General features: G+C 61.0%; 2 protein-coding genes across 2 annotated transcripts; one reads left to right on the top strand and one right to left on the bottom strand.

Annotated features, from left to right (window-relative positions):
• The first annotated feature begins 4,705 nt into the window (after positions 1 to 4,705).
• Positions 4,706 to 10,329, top strand: TBX10 (T-box transcription factor 10). Its single transcript, XM_075712239.1, has 8 exons — positions 4,706 to 4,754; positions 8,428 to 8,550; positions 8,838 to 9,021; positions 9,095 to 9,196; positions 9,274 to 9,445; positions 9,554 to 9,709; positions 9,790 to 9,857; positions 9,951 to 10,329. The coding sequence occupies exons 1-8, from the start codon at positions 4,706 to 4,708 to the stop codon at positions 10,327 to 10,329; spliced, it is 1,233 nt and encodes a 410-aa protein (XP_075568354.1).
• A 279-nt stretch (positions 10,330 to 10,608) lies between these two features.
• Positions 10,609 to 20,133, bottom strand: TCIRG1 (T cell immune regulator 1, ATPase H+ transporting V0 subunit a3). The gene is made up of 19 exons (XM_075712266.1): positions 20,017 to 20,133; positions 17,531 to 17,609; positions 17,189 to 17,418; positions 17,000 to 17,094; positions 14,744 to 14,870; positions 14,580 to 14,662; positions 14,349 to 14,442; positions 14,058 to 14,270; positions 13,290 to 13,440; positions 13,072 to 13,211; positions 12,527 to 12,684; positions 12,362 to 12,452; positions 12,163 to 12,281; positions 11,775 to 11,988; positions 11,475 to 11,591; positions 11,283 to 11,393; positions 11,052 to 11,172; positions 10,784 to 10,955; positions 10,609 to 10,690 (listed from the first exon to the last, which is right to left on the bottom strand). Exons 1-19 carry the CDS (start codon positions 20,131 to 20,133, stop codon positions 10,609 to 10,611), a joined length of 2,514 nt encoding a protein of 837 aa, XP_075568381.1.
• Positions 20,134 to 20,661: the final 528 nt, after the last annotated feature.

The following is a 20,661-nucleotide window of genomic DNA, read 5'->3' as shown; positions in this document are numbered from 1 at the left end:
ATGCAGCTCTCTGAAAGCCAGTCTCCAAGGGCAGGATGCATCACGCATGCATGTGTCGGGACAGTGATCTCAGATGTAGGAAGCTCTCTTCTAGACGTTTGCAATTAGGTGCATGAATTTCAATCAGTACTTTTTTCTCTTCTTTTTTTTTTTTTTTCCCCCCCCTGCTCCCCGTCTGCTGGTCACACATCTTGGTGTTCAGTATCACTATAATTTTACCTGGTATATTTTTCTTCCTCTGTTCTTATTCATGGTTTAAAAAAGTAAGAGAGATGACTGTTTCTCCTGTTATCCACTAGAGATGACCTTAAAATATGTGTATTGCCTGTTTGAGAAACGAGTATTATTATTTCTTCCCTTCTTACTTCCCTCTTCCCATCAGCCTTGCTGTCCGTTTTCTAGCAGCAGCGAGATGACTGTTTCTTCAGGACAATTCCCCTTCTCCCATCACCCTTCTTGAAGCATCTTTTACTTCCCCATTCCTCAGGCTGTAGGTCAGCAGTTCGTTGCAGGAAGTCCCTTGACCTGCTGCCAACGCTCTTCTCGGGGTGCTGGTGGGCACCTTTGCTGCAAGGACATACTGATGGTTCATCTTCAACTTGGTGGCCACCACAACCTCCATCCACATCCTTCTCTGCCAAGCTGCTCTCCAGCCTGTCCTGGTGTCTGGGGCAATTCTTCCCCATGGGCAGGACTCAGCATTTTCCCTTTCTGAAGTTTGTGGGATTCCCATCTGCCCATTTCGGACAAAAAAGCTGCCTTTGAAAAGCCATTTTGCATCGTGTGCTTCAAAATTAAAATATCCCCAGGATGGATGTTTGGTGCTTGCGAAAGCAGGAAAGGAAAGCAACAGTGTGACTTGTTCCTTGTAGAAAAGAGCAGTTGATTGCAGACAGGGTTATGCTAAATTGCTTTAACACCTTTAAATGGGTTCAGGAGATCCAACCGCAGTCGTCTACACCTTCCTTGGGCAGGGGGAAGGAGGTGACTGCTCTTTCCCATTGCTAACATCTCGCACATTGGATGACCATCTCCTCATCCTCATTAATTTCCTTCTTCTCCTTGGGTGCTATTTATGTAACTGGGTGTAGACATCTCAAACGCACACATTGCATCTAACAACATCCAAACCTGCCATTCTCAGTACCGCTGCTAGTCTGTAGAGTGTTAAACATCATCCATCCCGTCTCAAATATCCACATTTTATCGCACACAGAAGCATCCCTTTCTCTGGGGTGTCTGCCTCGGATGCACATGCAGACACTGCAGGTGTCTAAAGCCAGCTGAGGTTAGTCCTGCCCCGTGTGTCCCTCTGTCCTTGCTCAACCCAATCTTCCCCTTTTCAGTTTCCCTCTTTCTCAAGAAATGTGGAAAATGCAAATTTCTCTTTCTTGGGCTCAAAATGTCTTTCGAAGCCATGAATGGTGGCAAAGGCAGACCCAGGGAGGAACTCACTGGTGTTTGGACAGGGTCTCCTAGCTTCTTCTGCTAGGACCTCAGGAGGGTTTTTTGCTCCAGGCCAGTACCTGTGTCTAAAATGAGCCATTATAATGTCTCGCGATTCTCTTTTGAAAACGAGAGATAACTTGGCCATCGATTTTAAAGGGAGTAAGGCCAAACCAAGACTCTCCCTTTCGTTCCTGTACTAAGGGAAACAGAAGGTAGCTTGGTTTTCAGCCAACCTGGCGAGAAAAGGGTTGTGCTGCAGGTTCCTGGTTCTTCCCGTGTATCTGGATGGCACGCGATGGAGAGGAGTCACCACCCCAGTGCAGGATTTACACATGTGCAAGCCAAAGTCTTCAACTCCTTTATAATTGCAGGGAAAAAAAAAAAAAAAGAAGGAAAAACCACCATATTTCTCTGTTTCTGTGCCCTTTTTACCCACCAGCTAGAGGAGACCTCCAGAATGGGATTCATTTCACCCTCTTTTAGCTCATATTAAGACACAAATCTGAGTGTTTGTCGTTACCTATTTGTGAGCTAAGGTCTTGTTATAGCTAACGCGACTCTAGCCAATACAATCAGCAGAGTTTATCGATCTCTTCAGCTGGCAAAAGATAGGTGTCTGCCTTGCAGTGAGCCACATGGACCCCACTGATGGACTTGACCACATCTTCCTTGGTCATAAAGGGAGCCCAGGTACCCAGCCAACACGCAGAGGTGACCTGGTGTTTATTTAAAGTCAAGGAGATAGGTCCTTCCCCTAAAGACATTTGAGGTGATTCGCAACTCTAATCACTAAGTATCTAAACAAGGGGAGGCGGCTCCTACCCCTGAGATAGCAGTATTTGCTCAGGGCTCTGTTTAAAACAGATTTAACTAGAATTAAGGCAGCTCTGCCTAAAAGCGCAAGCCTCGCTGGCTCCAGCTAAACTCGGAGATGCAGCGCATGCTTTCGGCAGGGGAGCCAGAGGACGATTTCAAACACAAGGCCCCAAACACGTAACAACTGCGGTGTTAAAGCACTGTTTTGATTGCCTTATTTCTGCTTTCTTAAGTAAAATAAATTCCAGTTGGAAACTCATTTGCATCTAGAGTCCTGCAGCACTTAACGTGACACGGAGACAAGCTAAAACACCTTTCTGAGGATGTAGCTGTAGCAGCTCCCGCCCCTTCAGAGGAGAGGAGCTCCAAAATAATTGGCAGCTAATGCAAAATGAGATGCAAGATGCCAGCCACATCATTGCCCATTCATCATGACCCACCAGGAAAGGGGGCTGCAATGCTGGATGCTCCTTCTCCTTTTTGTAACTTTCCTCCTGGAGCCGTGCCGGCGGTTTCCCACCACTCTCACAGTCAGATGCTAACCCCACAGATGTCAGCGAGGGCTGTTAGACACAGCTAACCGCCCGTTTCCCCGAACACAGCAAGCACGTCTTGCACAATGAGCAAAATGCTTTCGGTTTTGAGAGCTGCAGCTCCGGCAGGAAGTTGCAACGAGCAGAGCAATAGTGCTGTAGCCACAGACTTGCGTTTTTAAGACACAAAGAGCTCGTGTTCCCATTTAAACACCAGGTGATGGTGAAGGCAAGACCGGCTGGACACAAAGTCACTGAATATTGTTGTATTTTATATATTGCCAAATAATGGCTGTAGGTCGCTGCAGCAAGAAGAGATGCTCTGGGACCGTAAATAAAACATTAAAAATAATCTTGATTGAGTCTTTTATTTAAAGAAAAAGGTGGCAATCTTCTCTGCACCTAAATTAAACAGCGTTCTGAGGGTGACAGTGGCAGAGGAGCAGAATCATAGAATAGAATCATAGAATCGTTTAGGTTGGAAAAGACCTTTAAGATCATCCAGTCCAACCATTAACCTACACTACCAAGTCTACTCTAAACCAATCAAGGGCAGACTAGACTAAACCATGGCCCAGAGTGCCACGTCTGCCCGTTTTTGGAACACTTGCAGGGATGGTGACTCCACCACCTCTCTGGGCAGCCTCTTCCAATTCTTGACCACCCTTTCCGTAAAGAAATTTTTCCTAATTTCCAACCTTAACCTCCCCTGGCACAGCTTAAGCCCATTTCCTCTCATCCTATCGCTAACTACTTGGGAGAAGAGCCCAACACCCCCCTCCCTGCACCCTCCTGTCAGGAGCTGCAGAGCGATCAGGTCTCCCCTCAGCCTCCTCTTCTCCAGGCTGAACACCCCCAGCTCCCTCAGCCGCTCCCCACCAGCCCTGTGCTCCAGACCCTTCCCCAGCTCCGTTGCCCTTCTCTAAGAAGTGTGGGAGAACAGCAGGAATTGCACAGAGAGGTCCCGATCCAGGAGTAGGTCCTGATGAACACATCTGAAGAGATGCGAGAGGAAGAAGAGAGGTGAACCTTGCTCACTCTGCCCGTGCGCCAGCAAGTGCTCCATGTGCTTCGTATTGCAAATAAGGATAAATCTGAGGCTTTCCATCATGAATTTGCAACATGGAAAATTCCCATTAGAAACAAAGGGAGGAAAAAAAACCTCCGTAAGGGTGGTCAAACGCTGAAATGGGGGCCAGGGAGGGTGTGAAACCTCTGCCCCGGGTGGTCCCCAAGGCTCAGCGGGACAAGGGGGTCTGAGTTGGCCCTGGTTGGTGTGGGTGGCTGTGCCAGGCACCTCCCAGGGTCCCAGCCGGGGGGGGGCCCAGCACAGCCCCTCAAGGGCAGCACAGCTGATAAAAGAACAGGAGCACAAACAGCCTGGGAGGGTGTTTGCCCTAGGCAGAGAGTGCCAGCCAAGCAGCCAACCGTCGTCTGGATTAAATAATAACCGGGGAATTATCAGGAAGCTTTGGGAACAAAGAAGGATTCGGCTGATTGACCCTGAGTGCCTGTTAGTTGTGTGTCATTAACAAATTAGCAAACCGCTTTGATCCTGACTTGATTTAATCCAACCGAGCAGCTTCCCCCTCCCAGCCAAGTTATTACCTGTCTCTAGGCTAGCGCTAGGGCCAAGTCATCACTCCAGATTTCGCCATGGTCCTGACAGAGGTTGCAGCCTGTACGGGCTGAGGTAATACACAAATTGCAGTATTTTTGCTTTTTTCATGTATGCAATGTCTGTGCACCACCCCCCGGCAGCTCTCCCTGCAGGAAGGCGGCAGCAGAGACGTCGGGGCAGGCAATGGCATCAGTCCAGGCTGGCACGGGCTGCAAGACGTCGGCTCTGAAGGAGAAGGCTGCTGAGCAACACCATAGCTCCTGTGATTTCTTCTGGTCAGGGTGCCATGGAGATCGTGGCTTTTATTGCTGTCAACAGGGAGACGGAAAGCAAAGGTGTGGAGCAGTGGATAGGGGCTGCTTGGCAGTATCTGCCCTTGGGGAGATTCATCGCTACTGCATCCCAAAATCCTTTCAAATTGCCTTCATTCACAATAGAGACCACCTGAATACCGTATTTAACTTAAAATTTTAGCTGTCTAATATTAAATGAGATGTACGGTGCTGTTAATCATTTAATGACGCTTGAGTATGAAAAAGACAAAATATTTCCTGCGCGGCATGCCAGTGACTTGCTGTCATCTATATTTTTCTTGCTAAAGACGTTGGCAACCTGAAGCTAGTTATTATGGCCCTTAATGACTTTACAATGCTGTCTTGAAATGGAATTTCATGTAGTGGAATAGTAGAATTCATCCCCTGTTTATTCTGATTTGCTAAGCAAAAGGGAGAGCAACACATGAGACAGCTCATAATCTGAGTCCAACAAATTGCAGATGTTTTTGCCGTCTTCTTCTGGTTTAGTTTGGCCCGATACATAGGACAGAATAAACGGCAGAGGGCAAAATTTTAAATGAGGAGTAGTGCATGCTTGTAGTTCTCTGCTTGTGTCTTCATTAGGTTAAATTAGCTACTAAATACAGTTATCAATGTTTGGAGAACTGAGTGAAGTTATTAGTATCCTGAACCAGCTGAGGATATTGAATCAGCCAGTGCAGCTTCTAAGCCAAAGTGCAGAAGACCCCAAAAATGTTATCCATCTGAGATATTTAATCAAAAACTGAGAATATCACCCACATCGCCATTCTATCTGGATGTAAATTTACAACGTTCAAGATCATTTTCTTCTTGTGAGTCTCCTCAAAGCCTCCTTCACCTCCTTATTCCTCAGGCTGTAGATCAAGGTGAAGATGCGTGTGCCTGAAGCTCTGCAGGGGAGCTTGAAAATAAACCACCGTCAGCAAAGACCCTTACTATTTCACATAATTTGGGGATCTGGGGACTCAAGATCTCTTTGAGCCCCAGGAGAGTGACAAAGCCCAAAGTAGGCCATTATCTTTTCTCTGCGCTTCTTAGTTTGGAGAAATGTACCATGGGAGACGACCTCAGCTTGAGTGAACAACAGGGCTATGGGGTCTCTTCAGAGCAAACCACAGAACAAAGCCCCATTTTCACGACGACTTTTTGAACATTTCAGAGACAGTAGCAGCTCCACAAGTGCCGTGTTTGACATTATCATGCCAGGGAGCTGAAGGGGACCTTGCCAATGGGGCACAGTCCCGCAGGGGCTGTGCCAGGGCTGGTAACAGGGTCCATCGGCAGTCCCAGGCACTATGGACAACAAACGACCTTTCTACCCATCTTAAATTCCTTGTTTGCCAACAAGGAGCCAATAAAAGATTGTGGCAACCTTGCTAAAGTTGAGGTAGATGCCATCCACTGCTCTCCCTTTCATCCACACAACCATCATCTCGTCACCCAAGGCACTCAGGTTGGTCAAGCATGACATGCCCTTGGCACATCCAAGCTGGGTACTCACAGTCACCCTCCTGTCCTTCCTCTGCCTGGAGAGGTCTTCTGGGGAGATGTGCTTCTTAATCCTGCTGGGGACTGAGGCAGCCCACAGTCCTTGTGCCCTCCATCTTGGTGATGACATTTGTCTCATTCCACCCATCAAGCTGGAAACGCACCAGCCAAAAGGGCAAACAAGAGCCCAAGGGAGAGGTGCCCAAAACTGGAAGGGAGGTGATGGGAAGGATCAGATAAGGAGTGTGGAGAAGGACTGAAAGGGGCAGCAAGTGGGAAAAAGGGCCCTTCTGAAGGGACGAAGGAAAGTGCTAGGGCTGGCCCTGTCTCTGGTGGCTCTGATGGATGTTCCCAAGCCCAACAGGAGGTGCGGTGAACCTCTTTCTACAGCTTTTTCATGCCCAGCAAAGGTGAGTGCCAAGAGCCGCAGAAACCACTGTGGGATAAGGTCAGACGATGTATTTTGCAGAGTGGGAATTAGCTGAGATGCAGAAAGCCCTGACCCACACCCGTTGATGAGCCGCGAGTGGGGCAGCAGGCTGAAACCTCCCAGAGCCAAACACAAAAGGCAAGTAAATGGCACACGGATTCGCACCAGAGCTTGGCCAGATCCTCGCTTTGCCACCGCTCTCGGCGAGGGGAAACCGTACAAAGCAGGGTCGGGTTAGACATCACCGCGGACGCCAAGAATTGGTGTTTTACAGACTTGGAGCCAGGAGCTGCCCTTCCCTGATGGTGCACCTCTAGGAGCAAACCCCCACGCTCTGGGCAGCATTTGCGGTTTAAAACCCTTCCGCATCCTTGTTTTTCCTTTTCTCTCCAGCAGAAAAATCAGCTGCAGAGCGTGGTGCAATGCTGCGGATGAGCCCTGACAGGTCTGGTCCTGCCTGGGGCTGAGCCGCCTCCATCCTCCTCCCCGCTGTCAGCGTCGCCTCTCGCACCTCCTCATCTCCCCGCTCGATACCGGCCCCGCGGCCACGGCCCGCCTGACAGCGGGAGACGGATGGGGCCGAGCCGGCGCTGCGGGGCACGGAACACGTGCGGGGATGTGATGGACGCGGGGGGCTTGGGGAGGTGGTCCCTCCCCAGTTTGCATCAGTCCCGGTTCCAAAACTCGGTGCTGCCCATGCAGCCCCGCTTGGCCACCCTGCAGCATACGGGGGCCAGAGGGTTTCCTCTCTGTTACGATGGCCGCGGGAAGGATTTAAGCACCGACCCCAAAGCAGAAGTGAAGGCTGAGTCCCAGTTTGGAGAAAACAGCCAGCTCTGTGCAAAGCAGGGAGGGATTTCAGCCCCTGCCCAGTGCCACCATCACCGGAATACCGCTGGGGACAGAAAGCCATCAGCATCCCCTTGAGGATGTCCCTTGTTCCCGCCAGAGCCATCTCCAGAGCCCCAGCATCCCTCATCCCGCCCGAATACGCTCCCGTGGCGTGCAACGAGATGGTGTCCATGGCCCCATTGCAGTTTGGAGGGGAGTGGGGGGGCTCCGGAGTAGCCCCTCTGCTTCCCCCCCCCAAAACCCTGCATCCATCACCTCCCCGCACGCATCCCTTGCCCCCGCGGCACCGGCTCGTCCCCATCCATCTCCCGCTGTCAGGCCGGTATCCAGCATCGTGGTGGGAGGTGCGGGGTGGAGGGGGCTCGGCCCTGGGGCAGGACTGGGGGTCCCGGCTACCAGCGCAGAGCCAGGCCCAGCATTTGGGACAGGTGCAGGGGAGGGGGGAGCACTTTCCCCCCTGCTCCTGGAGCCGCGGGTGCTTTGCACAAGCGGCCGGCGCGTTGCGGATGCCTCAACACCTCGCCGCGCTTTTTAATATTTTTAAAACTGGGTGTTGACGGCGAGCTGTCGGCCGAGCCACCGGCGCGCAGGCGGCTGCCGCGTGCCGAGAGGGGCTTTGCCCAGCAGAGAGGGTCGGAGCAGCCCCCATCTCCCCCCCCCAGCTCAAACGGGTGACATGAAGGGGACAAGGAGACCCCAACAGAGCTGTCCCTCCCAGCCCAGGGTACCCCGAGATCCAGTTGGGCACCGGTGGTGGTCCCAGTGGTCCCAGGGCCACCGCTCGCCTCCCGTCCATCATCATCATCGCGTCAAGGCGCGAAGGCAGGTCGGAGAAGGGGGCCGTGCTCCGGCCCCTGAGGACCACTGTGGCTCCAGCCCCCGCGTCTCCACCCCCAAGCTGGGGCATAAAACCCCTGGCAGGCTGCGGGGGACGGTGCAGAGCTGGCGCTGCGCTGGGAGGGGGCTTGGCTGGGGTCCCCACCGCCGCCGTGCCGGGGGACGGAACCACAGACGCCTCCCGCCCGCCCGCTGTACCCATGGCAGGTAAGACTCACCTGCAGCAACGCTCCCCCTTACCCAAGTGGGGTCCCGTGGTGGTTTTGGGGTGCAGTGGGTCGCCCGGCCCCACAAGAGAGTAGGGCTGCGACGGAGGGGGACAAAACCCCGCTTTGGTGGGGGGGCCAGGACCTCCCCGGTCCTCCCGACGCCTCCGCAGAGGGAGGATGCGATGGGGTGGCCGGCAGCGCGCGGGGTCCACTCCCACATCTGGGGTGCAGGATCAGACTGAGCCCCCCCCCCCCCCTCCCAAACAACCCCTCACCCCTCTGCAGCCTTCCTGGGGGGGCCGGGCGAGGGGCCCCCCTGCAGCACCGGCCCCGGGTGGGCAGGCGAGGGGCCGGGGGCCGGCGGCAAGAACCGGCGCGTGTGCCACGCCGCGGCGCGGCTGGAGATGGGCAGCCTCTGGGAGGAGTTCAACCGCCTGGGCACCGAGATGATCGTCACCAAGGCGGGCAGGTAGGTACCGCAGAGGGGCAGGGGGGCTGCCGGGGCGGGGGGGCACCCCCTTCCCACCCCCCAATCCCCGCAGGAGGATGTTCCCCACCTTCCAGGTGAAGCTATCCGGGCTGGACCCGCTGGCCGACTACGTCCTGCTCATGGACTTCGTCCCGCTGGATGACAAGCGATACAGGTGGGGACGGGGCGATGGGGATGCTGGGGTTTGGGGGGGCCCGGATCCCGGCGGTGCTGAGCCCCCGTGCCCCGCAGGTACGCCTTCCACAGCTCCTCCTGGCTGGCGGCAGGACGGGCCGACCCGGCGGCCCCTGGCCGCGTCCACTTCCACCCCGACTCGCCGGCCAAGGGGGCCCAATGGATGCGGCAGATCGTCTCCTTCGACAAGCTCAAGCTGACCAACAACCTCCTGGATGACAACGGCCACGTGAGGACCCGGCCCCGGGGTGGGCGATGGCGGGGCGGGGGGCTGGGGACGCGATGCAGCCCTGCCCGGGGGGGTCCTGCCCACCTCCCCTCTCCCCCCACCCCGCAGATCATCCTCAACTCCATGCACCGCTACCAGCCCCGCTTCCACGTGGTCTTCGTGGACCCGCGACGGGACAGCGAGCGCTTCGCCCACCAGAACTTCAAGTCCTTCAGCTTCCCCGAGACCCAGTTCATGGCGGTGACAGCTTACCAGAACCACCGGGTGAGCCCCAGGGTGGGGGGACAGCGGGGTGCCCACCCCACCCCCCCCCAGGGACCCTCTGACCCCGCTCCCCTCCGCAGATCACCCAGCTGAAGATCGCCAGCAACCCCTTCGCCAAGGGCTTTCGGGATGGAGACCCCGAGGCGTGGTAAGGCCCCCCCACCCCAGCCCGGACACCGCCCCGACGTCACGATGAGGGGCTCCACGTCACCCCTCCCTGAGCCCCAAAACTCTCTTGCAGGTGCGGGGTGCCGGCAGGGTCGCTGCTGGGTGCAATGCCCCGCGCCCGGGCCACCGCGCTGCCCTCCCGCCCTGAAAAGCAGGAGAAAGGTAGGGGGGCCGGCGGGGGGAGTGACCCCCTCTTGCTGGCTCTGCCCCCCCCAGGGGCTCCCCGCAGCCATGGGGCACTGGCCACCACCGGACCCCCACAACTGGCCCCGCCGACGGCTCCCCCCGGCTTCCCCGAGCTGCCCGCGCCCCGCTTCCAGCCCCTCGCCTGCCCCCCCGGTGTCTACGTGGGGGCCAAGCCCCGCACCCTGCCCTACCCCCTGCCCACCTTCCCCCCGCTCAGCACCTACGGCACCGCCGCGGCCCCCGCCTTCGGCTACGGGCAGCAGTGACGGCGGGGGGCACCCCCTGCCCCCCGGGACCCATCACCCAGCCCACGGCAGAGGGGACGGAGACGCAGAGCCGGGGACGAGCCACGGGGACGGGTTTATTCGCTGCCGAGGAGCGGACGGGGAGGATGCCGTAGCCGCATCCCCGCTGCCCCCCCCGGCGCCGGGGGTTTTGGGGGGGAACCCTGCCCCCCGGCACCCCCCAGCCGAGCGCCCCGCGGCGGGGTGGGGGATTGGGTCCAGCCGATGCTCCGAGCTCCCCCCGGCATCCACGCAGCGCAGCTACTCCCAGGTGTCGGGCGCGAAGGCGAAGGGGCATAGCTTGTACCCGGCGCCCACGTAAAACTTATTTTGAAACTCCACCCTGCCGAGGAGAGGGGACGGTGAGGAGTGGCACTGGGAGGGGGCGGAATTCGGTGACCCCATCCCAGTGGCACCGCCGTGGGCCGGGGCTCACCAGTGCAGGCGCAGGGCGTGGAGGAAGGCAGAGAGCCCCTCCATCACCAGCAAGATGGCCACGGTCAGCACGGCGAAGGCAGCGAAGACGGGCACCAGCACCACGCCGCCCACGTAGCTCAGCCGCACGAAGCCTTGGCGCATCACCATGCTCCACAAGACCTCCGACAGCTCTGGGGAGGGGGCACGGGGACAGGCAAGGCGGGGGGTGAGGCTCTGCCCAACCCTTTTTTGGCGGGGGGGACACACGGGGGGCCGGGGGAACTCACGGGCGTGGGCCAGGCTGAGCGCCCAGAGCCGCAGGTAGGACGCGGTGTTGGAGACGCAGCCCAGGCAGTACTCGATGGTGTGGATCGCCTGGTGCATGAAGATCTCGGCGAAGTCCAAGTGCTGCAGGGACCGAGGGGACACGGGACGTCGGCGGGGGGCGGGGGGGGGGGGCACGGCCACCCCTACCTACCCCACCGCCCGAGCCTGCCAGGCTGGTTGGTGCCCCTCACCTCGGCGTCGGGGCCGTGCCCCCCGCTCTCCACGTCCTCCTTGGTGGCGTTGACGGAGTTGCCAGCCTCCTGCCCCTCCAGCAGCGGCTCCTGCTCGCCCGCGGCCACCGACTACACGGGGACGGCACCGGCGGTGAGACCCCACTGCGTCCTCCCCCAGCTGAGCCCCCCACACCGTGACCCCAACCTTACCGCAGGGCGGCCGGTCCTCGGCGCGTGCCGCCGGCAGTACAGGTAGAGCGGCGTCCCCAGGAGCAGGACGGGCACCGACGCCAGCGCCAGCACCACCAGCGCCGTCTGCACCGGCACCTGCGGCACACGAGCATCGTTTCAGGGTCCCCTCCGGCACCCGAGCTGAGAACGGCCCCGCTCGTGACGCTGGGGGGGACACCCCATCCCCACTGCGCCGGCCCCCGTGGGGCTCCCCGCTGCTCTCAAGCCTGGGCAAAAAGGGTTGCCAGGTGGGTGGCCCCCATTTCGGCGGGGTGCTACCTGCCCCTGGTAGAGCGGGAGGTTCTCAGCGTTGGAAGTGAAGAGGAACATGTCGATGAAGTGGATGAGGATGCTGGGGGCCACCAGGGAGTTGGCGGCGCTGAACTTGACCCACTTGTAGAAGATGAGGAAGACGAGGTAGCCGAAGAGCGCCAGGAGGAAAACCATCTCGGGCAGGAACTCCAGCACCAGCCGGTGCCGCTGCTGGAAGTGCCTGGGCAGGGGGACATCAGCCACGCTCAGCCTGGCACGGCGCACCCTCACGTGTCCACCCAGGGGTAGGGGTACGGGACCCCACTCGCCCACCCCACCCAGGTGACTCCAGCCCCGGTCCCCTTAGCACAACCGTGGGTGGCCAGAGCCCATGGGCACGGCCGCGGGGACTCACACGTGGTTAAAGATCCCCAGCAGGACACCAAAGCCCATGTGCACGATGCCCAGCACCACGGACATCTTCATCTTGAAGGAGTTGAGGAAGTTGAGGTGGTTGGTGGCCAAGCTCCAGATCTGTCGTGGACAAGGTGGGTAAGGCTCCGGGCCACCCCACCGAGGGTCCCACCCCGTCCTCTCCCCCACGGGACACTCACTGGGTCGATCCCAAAAGGATAAGGTCCTTGGAAGACGCCGGTGACGTTGGGGTCCAGGGTGAGGGACGGGTGGGTGGCGAGGTAGACATCGCTGTGGGCAGAGCGAGGGGGTGTCAGTGCAGGCAGGGACCTGGGCGGGGGTCCCAGGGGGGTTGGGAGTCCCACCTCCAAGAGGAGTGGTTGGCCATGGCGGCCACGCTCCAGGCGGAGGGGAAGATGACAGTGGCTTTGCTGAAGCACTCGTTGTAGATGAAGCCGGTGTAGATGGAGAAGGCCCCCATGAGCAGGATGAGGTAGCGTCCCTCGAAGAACGTCAGCCAGATCTGGTGGGGGCAAACATAGAATCATAGAATCGTTTAGGTTGGAAAAGACCTTTAAGATCATCCAGTCCAACCATTAACCTACACTACCAAGTCTACTCTATGCCAATCAAGGGTAGACTAGACTAAACCATGTCCCGAAGTGCCACATCTACCCGTTTTTTGAACACATGGCTCCCATGTCCCACACCGCCTCCCCTGCCCCACACCATCCCCCTCCCACACCACTAACCCTGCCCCACACTGTCCCTGTCCCACACCGCCAGCCTCATCCCGTAGCACCAACCCCATCCCATGTCCCCAACCCCATCCCACGTTCCTAACCACGTCCCACACCTCCAAGCCTGGCCCCACACCTCCAAGCCTGGCCCCACACCACGTCCTCCTCACCTCATTGCTGGCCTGCTGCAGGCTGGGGCTGTTCTCGTACAGCACCATCCAGAGAGCGAAGAGGAACATGAGCAGCCCGTGCCCCACGTCCCCAAACATGATGGCGAAGATGAAGGGGAAGGTGATGATAGCATAGGGTGCTGCGGGGGCACAGGGACCATGTCACATAGGGCCACCCACCCAGCCCTGGGCCGCGGCAGGGGGTCAGGGGGCCTTACCGGGGTTGACCTCCTGGTAGCTGGCCACCCCGTAGGCATCCACGATGTTCTGGAAGCCGGCGGTGAACTTGTTGGTGCGGATGAGGGTGGGGGGGCTCTCCGAGGTGGGGATGCGCTGCACAAAGCACTCCACGCTCGAGCCGCTCTTGTACTGCGGGGAAAGCACCCGGCACCTGACCCACGGCACCCCGCTGCCCGGCACCGGCCCCACCATGGCAGGAGGACACGGGGACACCGAGCGACCTCCAACATGAGGACATCGGGGCACCGAGCAACCCCTGGCATGAGGACACGGGGACACCAAGCAACCCCAGCACAAGGACATGGGGTCACCAAGAAAACCCTGACACAAGACATGGGGGCACCGAGCAACCCCAGCACAAGGACATGGGGACACTGAGCAACCCCAGTACAACGACATGAGGACACCGAGCAACCCCAGCACAAGGACATGGGGACACCAAGCAACCCCTGACATGAGGACATGGGGGCACCGAGCAATCCCTGACATGAGGACATGGGGGCACCGAGCAACCCCTGGCACAAGGACATGGGGACACCGAGCAACCCCTGGCATGAGGACATGGGGACACCAAGCAACCCCTGACATGAGGACATCGGGACACCAAGCAACCCCAGCACAAGGACATGGGGACACCAAGCAAAACCTGTCACGAGGACATGGGGGCACCAAGCAACCCCAGCACAAGGACATGGGGACACCAGGCAACCCCTGGCACAAGGACATGGGGACACCAAGCAACGCACCGATCCCTGGCGCAGAGCGTCCTGCACTTGGGTGAGGTCCCGCACGGGGCACCAGACCTCAGCGATGAGGCACTTTTCGGTGACATCGAAGCTGCACAGGTTGAGGACGAGGTAGATGGCCTTCATCTTCTGCACCTGCACCCGCCAGGTTGGCAGCACCAGCACCACCTTGTCCAGCACCTGCGCCAGGTACTGCTCCGTCTCCTCCAGTACCTGTGGGCACCCGGCATGGGTCAGGGATGGCGGGGTCCCGGCGTGGCCCCCCAGTCCCCTCTATGGTGCCCAGCTCACCACGCTGAGGTCCTGGATCTGGCCGCGCAACCCGCTCATGGTGTCCGCCCGGCTGGCCTCGCTCTCCGGGTAGGGGTACACTTGGCAGTGGAAGCTGGGACAGATGGACACCGCTGTGTCAGGGGGTGCCAGGGCTCCCCACGGGGGCCCAGCCCGTCCCCGTGGGGGGCTCCAGAAGTGGGTCTTGCTAAATAAACCTCCGCGTGGCCGGATGCGGGGCCACTGGCTCACCAGTCCGAGATCTTGCGGATCTTCTGCCCGATCTGCTCGCCCCAGTAGGAGATGAGGAAGATGACCCAGGTGATGCTCTCGCCCTGGGGACAACATGGCCCACGTCAGCCCCGGCTGTCCCGGCCCCCCTTCCTTGCCAGCCCCCACCCCGGTGCCCCGCTCACTGTGGCTGGGTCCTCCATGGGCTCGGGCATCTCCACAAAGCTGGCCACCAGGTAGCCACGGCAGGCGCGCCACAGCAGCCGCTCGAAGGCGCTCACCCGCCACGGGTGAATGACGCCGGCCACGAAGCTGCGGGGACATGGCGGGGGCATTGGGATGGGCACGGCTCTGCTGCTACCCCTGCCCCACGGCCAGGGGCCTGCCCCATGGCTCCTCTCATCCTACAGCTATGCCCCATGGCCAAGCCACTGCCCCATGGCCCGTCTCCAACCCTTACCCGCTATTCCTGCCCCATGGCCATGGCATTGCCCCATAGCCCATCCCCAACCCTCACCCTATACCCTTGCCCACTATTCCTGCCCCATGGCCATGGCATTGCCCCACGGCCCGTCTCCAACCCTTACCCTACAGCCATGCCCATTGCCCCATGGCCCAGCCACTGCCCCATGGCCCATGTCCAACCCTTACCCCACTATTCCTGCCCCATGGCCATGGCATTGCCCCATGGCCCATCTCCAACCCTTATCCTACAGCCTTGCCCACTGCCCCATGGCCAAGCCACTGCCCCACGGCCCGTCTCCAACCCTTACCCTACAGCCATGCCCATTGCCCCATGGCCAAGCCACTGCCCCATGGCCCGTCTCCAACCCTTACCCGCTATTCCTGCCCCATGGCCATGGCATTGCCCCATGGCCCATCTCCAACCCTTATCCTACAGCCTTGCCCACTGCCCCATGGCCAAGCCACTGCCCCACAGCCCATCTCCAACCCTTACCCTACAGCCTTGCCCATTGCCCCATGGCCAAGCCACTGCCCCATGGCCCGTCTCCAACCCTTACCCGCTATTCCTGCCCCATGGCCATGGCATTGCCCCATAGCCCATCTCCAACCCTTATCCTACAGCCTTGCCCACTGCCCCATGGCCAAGCCACTGCCCCACAGCCCATCTCCAACCCTTACCCTACAGCCTTGCCCATTGCCCCATGGCCAAGCCACTGCCCCATGGCCCGTCTCCAACCCTTACCCGCTATTCCTGCCCCATGGCCATGGCATTGCCCCATAGCCCATCTCCAACCCTTATCCTACAGCCTTGCCCACTGCCCCATGGCCAAGCCACTGCCCCACAGCCCATCTCCAACCCTTACCCTACAGCCTTGCCCATTGCCCCATGGCCAAGCCACTGCCCCATGGCCCATGTCCAACCCTTACCCGCTATTCCTGCCCCATGGCCATGGCATTGCCCCATAGCCCATCTCCAACCCTTACCCTACAGCCTTGCCCACTGCCCCATGGCCAAGCCACTGCCCCACAGCCCATCTCCAACCCTTACCCTACAGCCTTGCCCATTGCCCCATGGCCAAGCCACTGCCCCATGGCCCATGTCCAACCCTTACCCGCTATTCCTGCCCCATGGCCATGGCATTGCCCCATAGCCCATCTCCAACCCTTACCCTACAGCCTTGCCCACTGCCCCATGGCCAAGCCACTGCCCCACGGCCCGTCTCCAACCCTTACCCTACAGCCATGCCCATTGCCCCATGGCCAAGCCACTGCCCCATGGCCCGTCTCCAACCCTTACCCGCTATTCCTGCCCCATGGCCATGGCATTGCCCCATGGCCCATGTCCAACCCTTATCCTACAGCCTTGCCCACTGCCCCATGGTCAAGCCACTGCCCCACAGCCCATCTCCAACCCTTACCCTACAGCCTTGCCCATTGCCCCATGGCCAAGCCACTGCCCCATGGCCCATGTCCAACCCTTACCCGCTATTCCTGCCCCATGGCCATGGCATTGCCCCATAGCCCATCTCCAACCCTTACCCTACAGCCTTGCCCACTGCCCCATGGCCAAGCCACTGCCCCACAGCCCATCTCCAACCCTTACCCTACAGCCTTGCCCATTGCCCCATGGCCAAGCCACTGCCCCATGGCCCATGTCCAACCCTTACCCGCTATTCCTGCCCCATGGCCATGGCATTGCCCCATAGCCCATCTCCAACCCTTACCCTACAGCCTTGCCCATTGCCCCATGGCCAAGCCACTGCCCCATGGTCCATGTCCAACCCTTACCCTACTGCCTTGCCCACTGCCCCACGGCCCATGTCCAACCCTTACCCGCTATTCCTGCCCCATGGCCAAGCCACTGCCCCATGGCCCATCTCCAACCTTTACCCTACTGCCTTGCCCACTGCCCCATGGCCAAGCCACTGCCCACAGCCCCTTCTCCAACCCCCACCCCACATGCCAGCCCCTCTTACTTGATCTTGCGGTCGAGGTGCTGGTGCAAGGAGGGGTCGAGGATGGGCTCACGCTCAGAGAGCGCCCGGGGCCGCGGCGGGGAGCCCAGGGGGGCCTGCGGTGACGGGGAGCAAAGAGACGATGCCGCGGGGGGAAGCGGGGCGCAGGGCGGCACTCCCGGGACGGCGGGACCCCCGCCATGGACCCACCGGCAGGCTGGTGAAGCGCTGGCCCTCGCGCAGGACGTGGAGGTACTGGCGCAGCTCCCGCAGGCGCCCGCGCAGGGAGGCGCGGTTGCGGCTGACCTCCCGCAGCTCCTGCGCCAGCTGCTCCGACTGCTCCTGCACCCGCAGCGCCTCCCGCGCCAGCGGTGCCCGCGGGTTGTCGGCGCACGGCTCCAGCACCCGCCCGGCGCCCCGCAGCTCCTGCTGCAGGAAGGCTGCGAGAGCCACGGTCAGATGTTGAGGGGGGTCGGGGAGAGGAGGGGGGGATCCCCCTGAGCAGCCCCCCCCCCCCAGGCCAGCCCCGCGTCATCCCCCTCCGGCACTCACCGAAGGTCTTCTCCATCTCCTCGCAGCGCCGCACCTCGCCCACAAAGCGTCGCTGGAAGGCGCTCACCTTGGGGTTCAGCTGCCAGGGGGGGTGCGCGGTCATGGCACAGCCCCAGCGGCAGCCAGGGGGGGCTGAGGACCCCCGGGGTGCCGGGCAGCCCCAGCACCCCCAGCCCAGCACTGTGCCGCAGCCCCCCGTGCACCTCCTGCACCCATGGCAACCCAAACCAGCCAAACCCAGTCCCTTGCACCCATGGCAGCCCAAATCACCCCCACACACTCTCCTCTACCCACGGCACCCCAAACCCACCCACCCCAACACTCCTGCACCTATGGCACCCAAACCCACCCACCCTAATGCTCCTGCACCTATGGCACCCCAAACCCACCCACCCCAACACCCCTGCACCTATGGCACCCAAACCCACCCACCCCAACACCCCTGCACCTATGGCACCCAAACCCACCCACCCCAACACTCCTGCACCCGTGGCACCCAAACCCACCCACCCTAACACTCCTGCACCCGTGGCACCCAAACCCACCCACCCCAGCACCCCTGCACCCGTGGCACCCCAAACCCACCCACCCCAACACTCCTGCACCCACAGCACCCCAAACCCACCCACCCCAGCACCCCTGCACCCGTGGCACCCCAAACCCACCCACCCCAACACTCCTGCACCCACGGCACCCCAAACCCACCCACCCGAACTCTCCTGCACCTGTGGCACCCAAACCCACCCACCCAGGCACCCCTGCACCCCAAACCCACCCATCCCAACACTCCTGCACCCACAGCACCCCAAACCACCCAGACCAACACCCCTGCACCCGGTTCCCCACACCCATGGCAACCCAAACCACCCGCACCCACCCCCTGCACCCCAAGCCACCCACCCTGAACCGCTGTCCCCACAGCACCCCAAACCCCCCACCCCAACCACTCTGCACCCAACCCCTGCACCCACTGTGCCCCAAACCCATCCGCATCTACCCCTTGCACCCACAGCGCCCAAACCCACCCACCACAACACCCCTGCACCCAGGACACCCCAAATCACCCAGGCTAAGCCCCCTGCACCCATGGCACCCCAAACCCCCCAACCCCAACCCCCCTGCACCCATGGCACCTAAACCCACCCAGACCAACCCCCCTGCACCCAGGGCACCCTGAACCCATCCACCCCAATCCCCCTACTCACAGGGCACCCCAAACCACCCACCCCAATCCCACTGCACCCACAGCACCCAAACCCACCCAGGGCACCTCCCTGCACCCAAACCCACCCAGACCAACCCCGCTGCACCGAGGGCACCCCAAACCACCCACCCCAACCCCACTGCACCCAAACCCACCCAGACCAACCCCCATGCGCCAAGGGCAGCCCAAACCACCCACCCCAATCCCCCTGCACCCACAGCACCCAAACCCACCCACCGCAACACTCCTGCACCCAGGACACCCCAAATCACCCAGGCTAAGCCCCCTGCACCCACGGCACCCCAAACACACCCACCCCAACCCCCCTGCACCCAGGGCACCCAAACCCACCCACCCCAACCCCCCTGCACCCAGGGCACCTAAACCCACCCAGACCAACCCCCCTGCACCCAGGGCACCCCGAACCCATCCACCCCAATCCCCCTACTCCCAGGGCACCCCAAACCACCCACCGCAACCCCACTGCACCCAGGACACCCCAAACCCACCCAGACCAAACCCCCTGCACCCAGGGCACCCCAAACCCACCCACCCAGACCACCTTCCTGCACCCAAACCTATTCAGACCAACCCCCCCTGCACCCAGGGCACCCCAAACCACCCACCCCAATCCCCCTGCACCCAAACCCACCCAGACCAACCCCCCCTGCACCCAGGGCACCCCAAACCCACCCACCCCAATCCCCCTGCACCCACAGCACCCAAACCCACCCAGAGCACCTCCCTGCACCCAAACCCACCCAGACCAACCCCGCTGCACCCAGGACACCCCAAACCCACCCACCCCAATCGCCCTGCACCCAAACACACCCAGACCAACCCCGCTGCACCCAGGGCACCCCAAACCCACCCACCCCAATCCCCCTGCACCCACAGCACCCAAACCCACCCAGAGCACCTCCCTGCACCCAAACCCACCCAGACCAACCCCGCTGCACCCAGGGCACCCCAAACCCACCCACCCCAATCCCCCTGCACCCACAGCACCCAAACCCACCCAGGGCACCTCCCTGCACCCAAACCTATTCACACCAATACCCCTGCACCCCGGGCACCCCAAACCATCCACCCCAACCCCACTGCACCCAAACCCACCCAGACCAAACCCCATGCGCCCAGAGCACCCCAAACCACCCAGACCACCTCCCTGCACCCAAACCTATTCAGACCAACCCCCCTGCACCCAGGGCACCCCAAACCCACCCCGACCAACCCCCCTGCCCCCAGGGTACCCCATCGCACCCCCCTGGCCCCTACGTACGTCCCTGAACTCGAGCAGCCCCCGCTCGCCCAGCTCGCTGACGCAGCTGTAGGCTGAGGCGGACTGGAGGAAGAGCTGGGCCAGGCAGACCTCCTCGCTGCGGAACAGGGACCCCATGGTGCCCCCCGGCACCCCGCTCCGTCCCTGGGGTGCAGAGGCGCGAAGGCACCCGCCTGGGGGGGGGGTGGGGCAGAGGGATGGGTTGAGGCTGGGGGTGGCAGGGATGGGGGCACCCAGGGGGAGCTGGGTGGGGGTGGCAGGGATGGGGGGCACCCTCGGGGGGGGGCTGGATGGGATGGGGGGCACCCTCGGGGGGGGGCTGGATGGGATGGGGGGCACCCCGGGGGGGGCTGGATGGGATGGGGGCACCCCGGGGGGGGGCTGGCTGGGATGGGGGGTACCCGGGGGGTCTGGCAGGGATGGGGACACCCCGAGGGGGGGCTGGCCGGGATGGGGGGCACCCCGGGGGGGTCTGGCCGGGATGGGGGCACCCCGAAGGGGGGCTGGCCGGGATGGGGAGCACCCCGGGGGGGGCTGGCTGGGATGGGGAGCACCCCGGGGGGGTCTGGCCGGGATGGGGGCACCCCGAAGGGGGCCTGGCCGGGATGGGGAGCACCCCGGGGGGGGCTGGCTGGGATGGGGGGC

This window comes from Pelecanus crispus, chromosome 6 (genome assembly GCF_030463565.1).
Source record: "Pelecanus crispus isolate bPelCri1 chromosome 6, bPelCri1.pri, whole genome shotgun sequence".
NCBI lineage: Eukaryota > Metazoa > Chordata > Aves > Pelecaniformes > Pelecanidae > Pelecanus > Pelecanus crispus.
This window is presented reverse-complemented; position numbering and strand designations above follow the sequence as displayed.

Bases quoted from the DNA above. Each gene is read 5' to 3' on its own strand.
- TBX10 (XM_075712239.1), top strand. From the start codon at position 4,706: ATGGAGATCGTGGCTTTTATTGCTGTCAACAGGGAGACGGAAAGCAAA. The intron at 4,755-8,427 runs GTGTGGAGCAGT...AACCCCTGGCAG, and splicing joins CAGGGAGACGGAAAGCAAAG to GCTGCGGGGGACGGTGCAGA. The intron at 9,710-9,789 runs GTGAGCCCCAGG...TCCCCTCCGCAG, and splicing joins CAGCTTACCAGAACCACCGG to ATCACCCAGCTGAAGATCGC.
- TCIRG1 (XM_075712266.1), bottom strand. From the start codon at position 20,133: ATGGGGTCCCTGTTCCGCAGCGAGGAGGTCTGCCTGGCCCAGCTCTTC. The intron at 17,095-17,188 runs GTGGGTCCATGG...CCGTCACCGCAG, and splicing joins AGCGCTTCACCAGCCTGCCG to GCCCCCCTGGGCTCCCCGCC. The intron at 11,592-11,774 runs GTAGCACCCCGC...CGTGTGCCGCAG, and splicing joins TCCCGCTCTACCAGGGGCAG to GTGCCGGTGCAGACGGCGCT.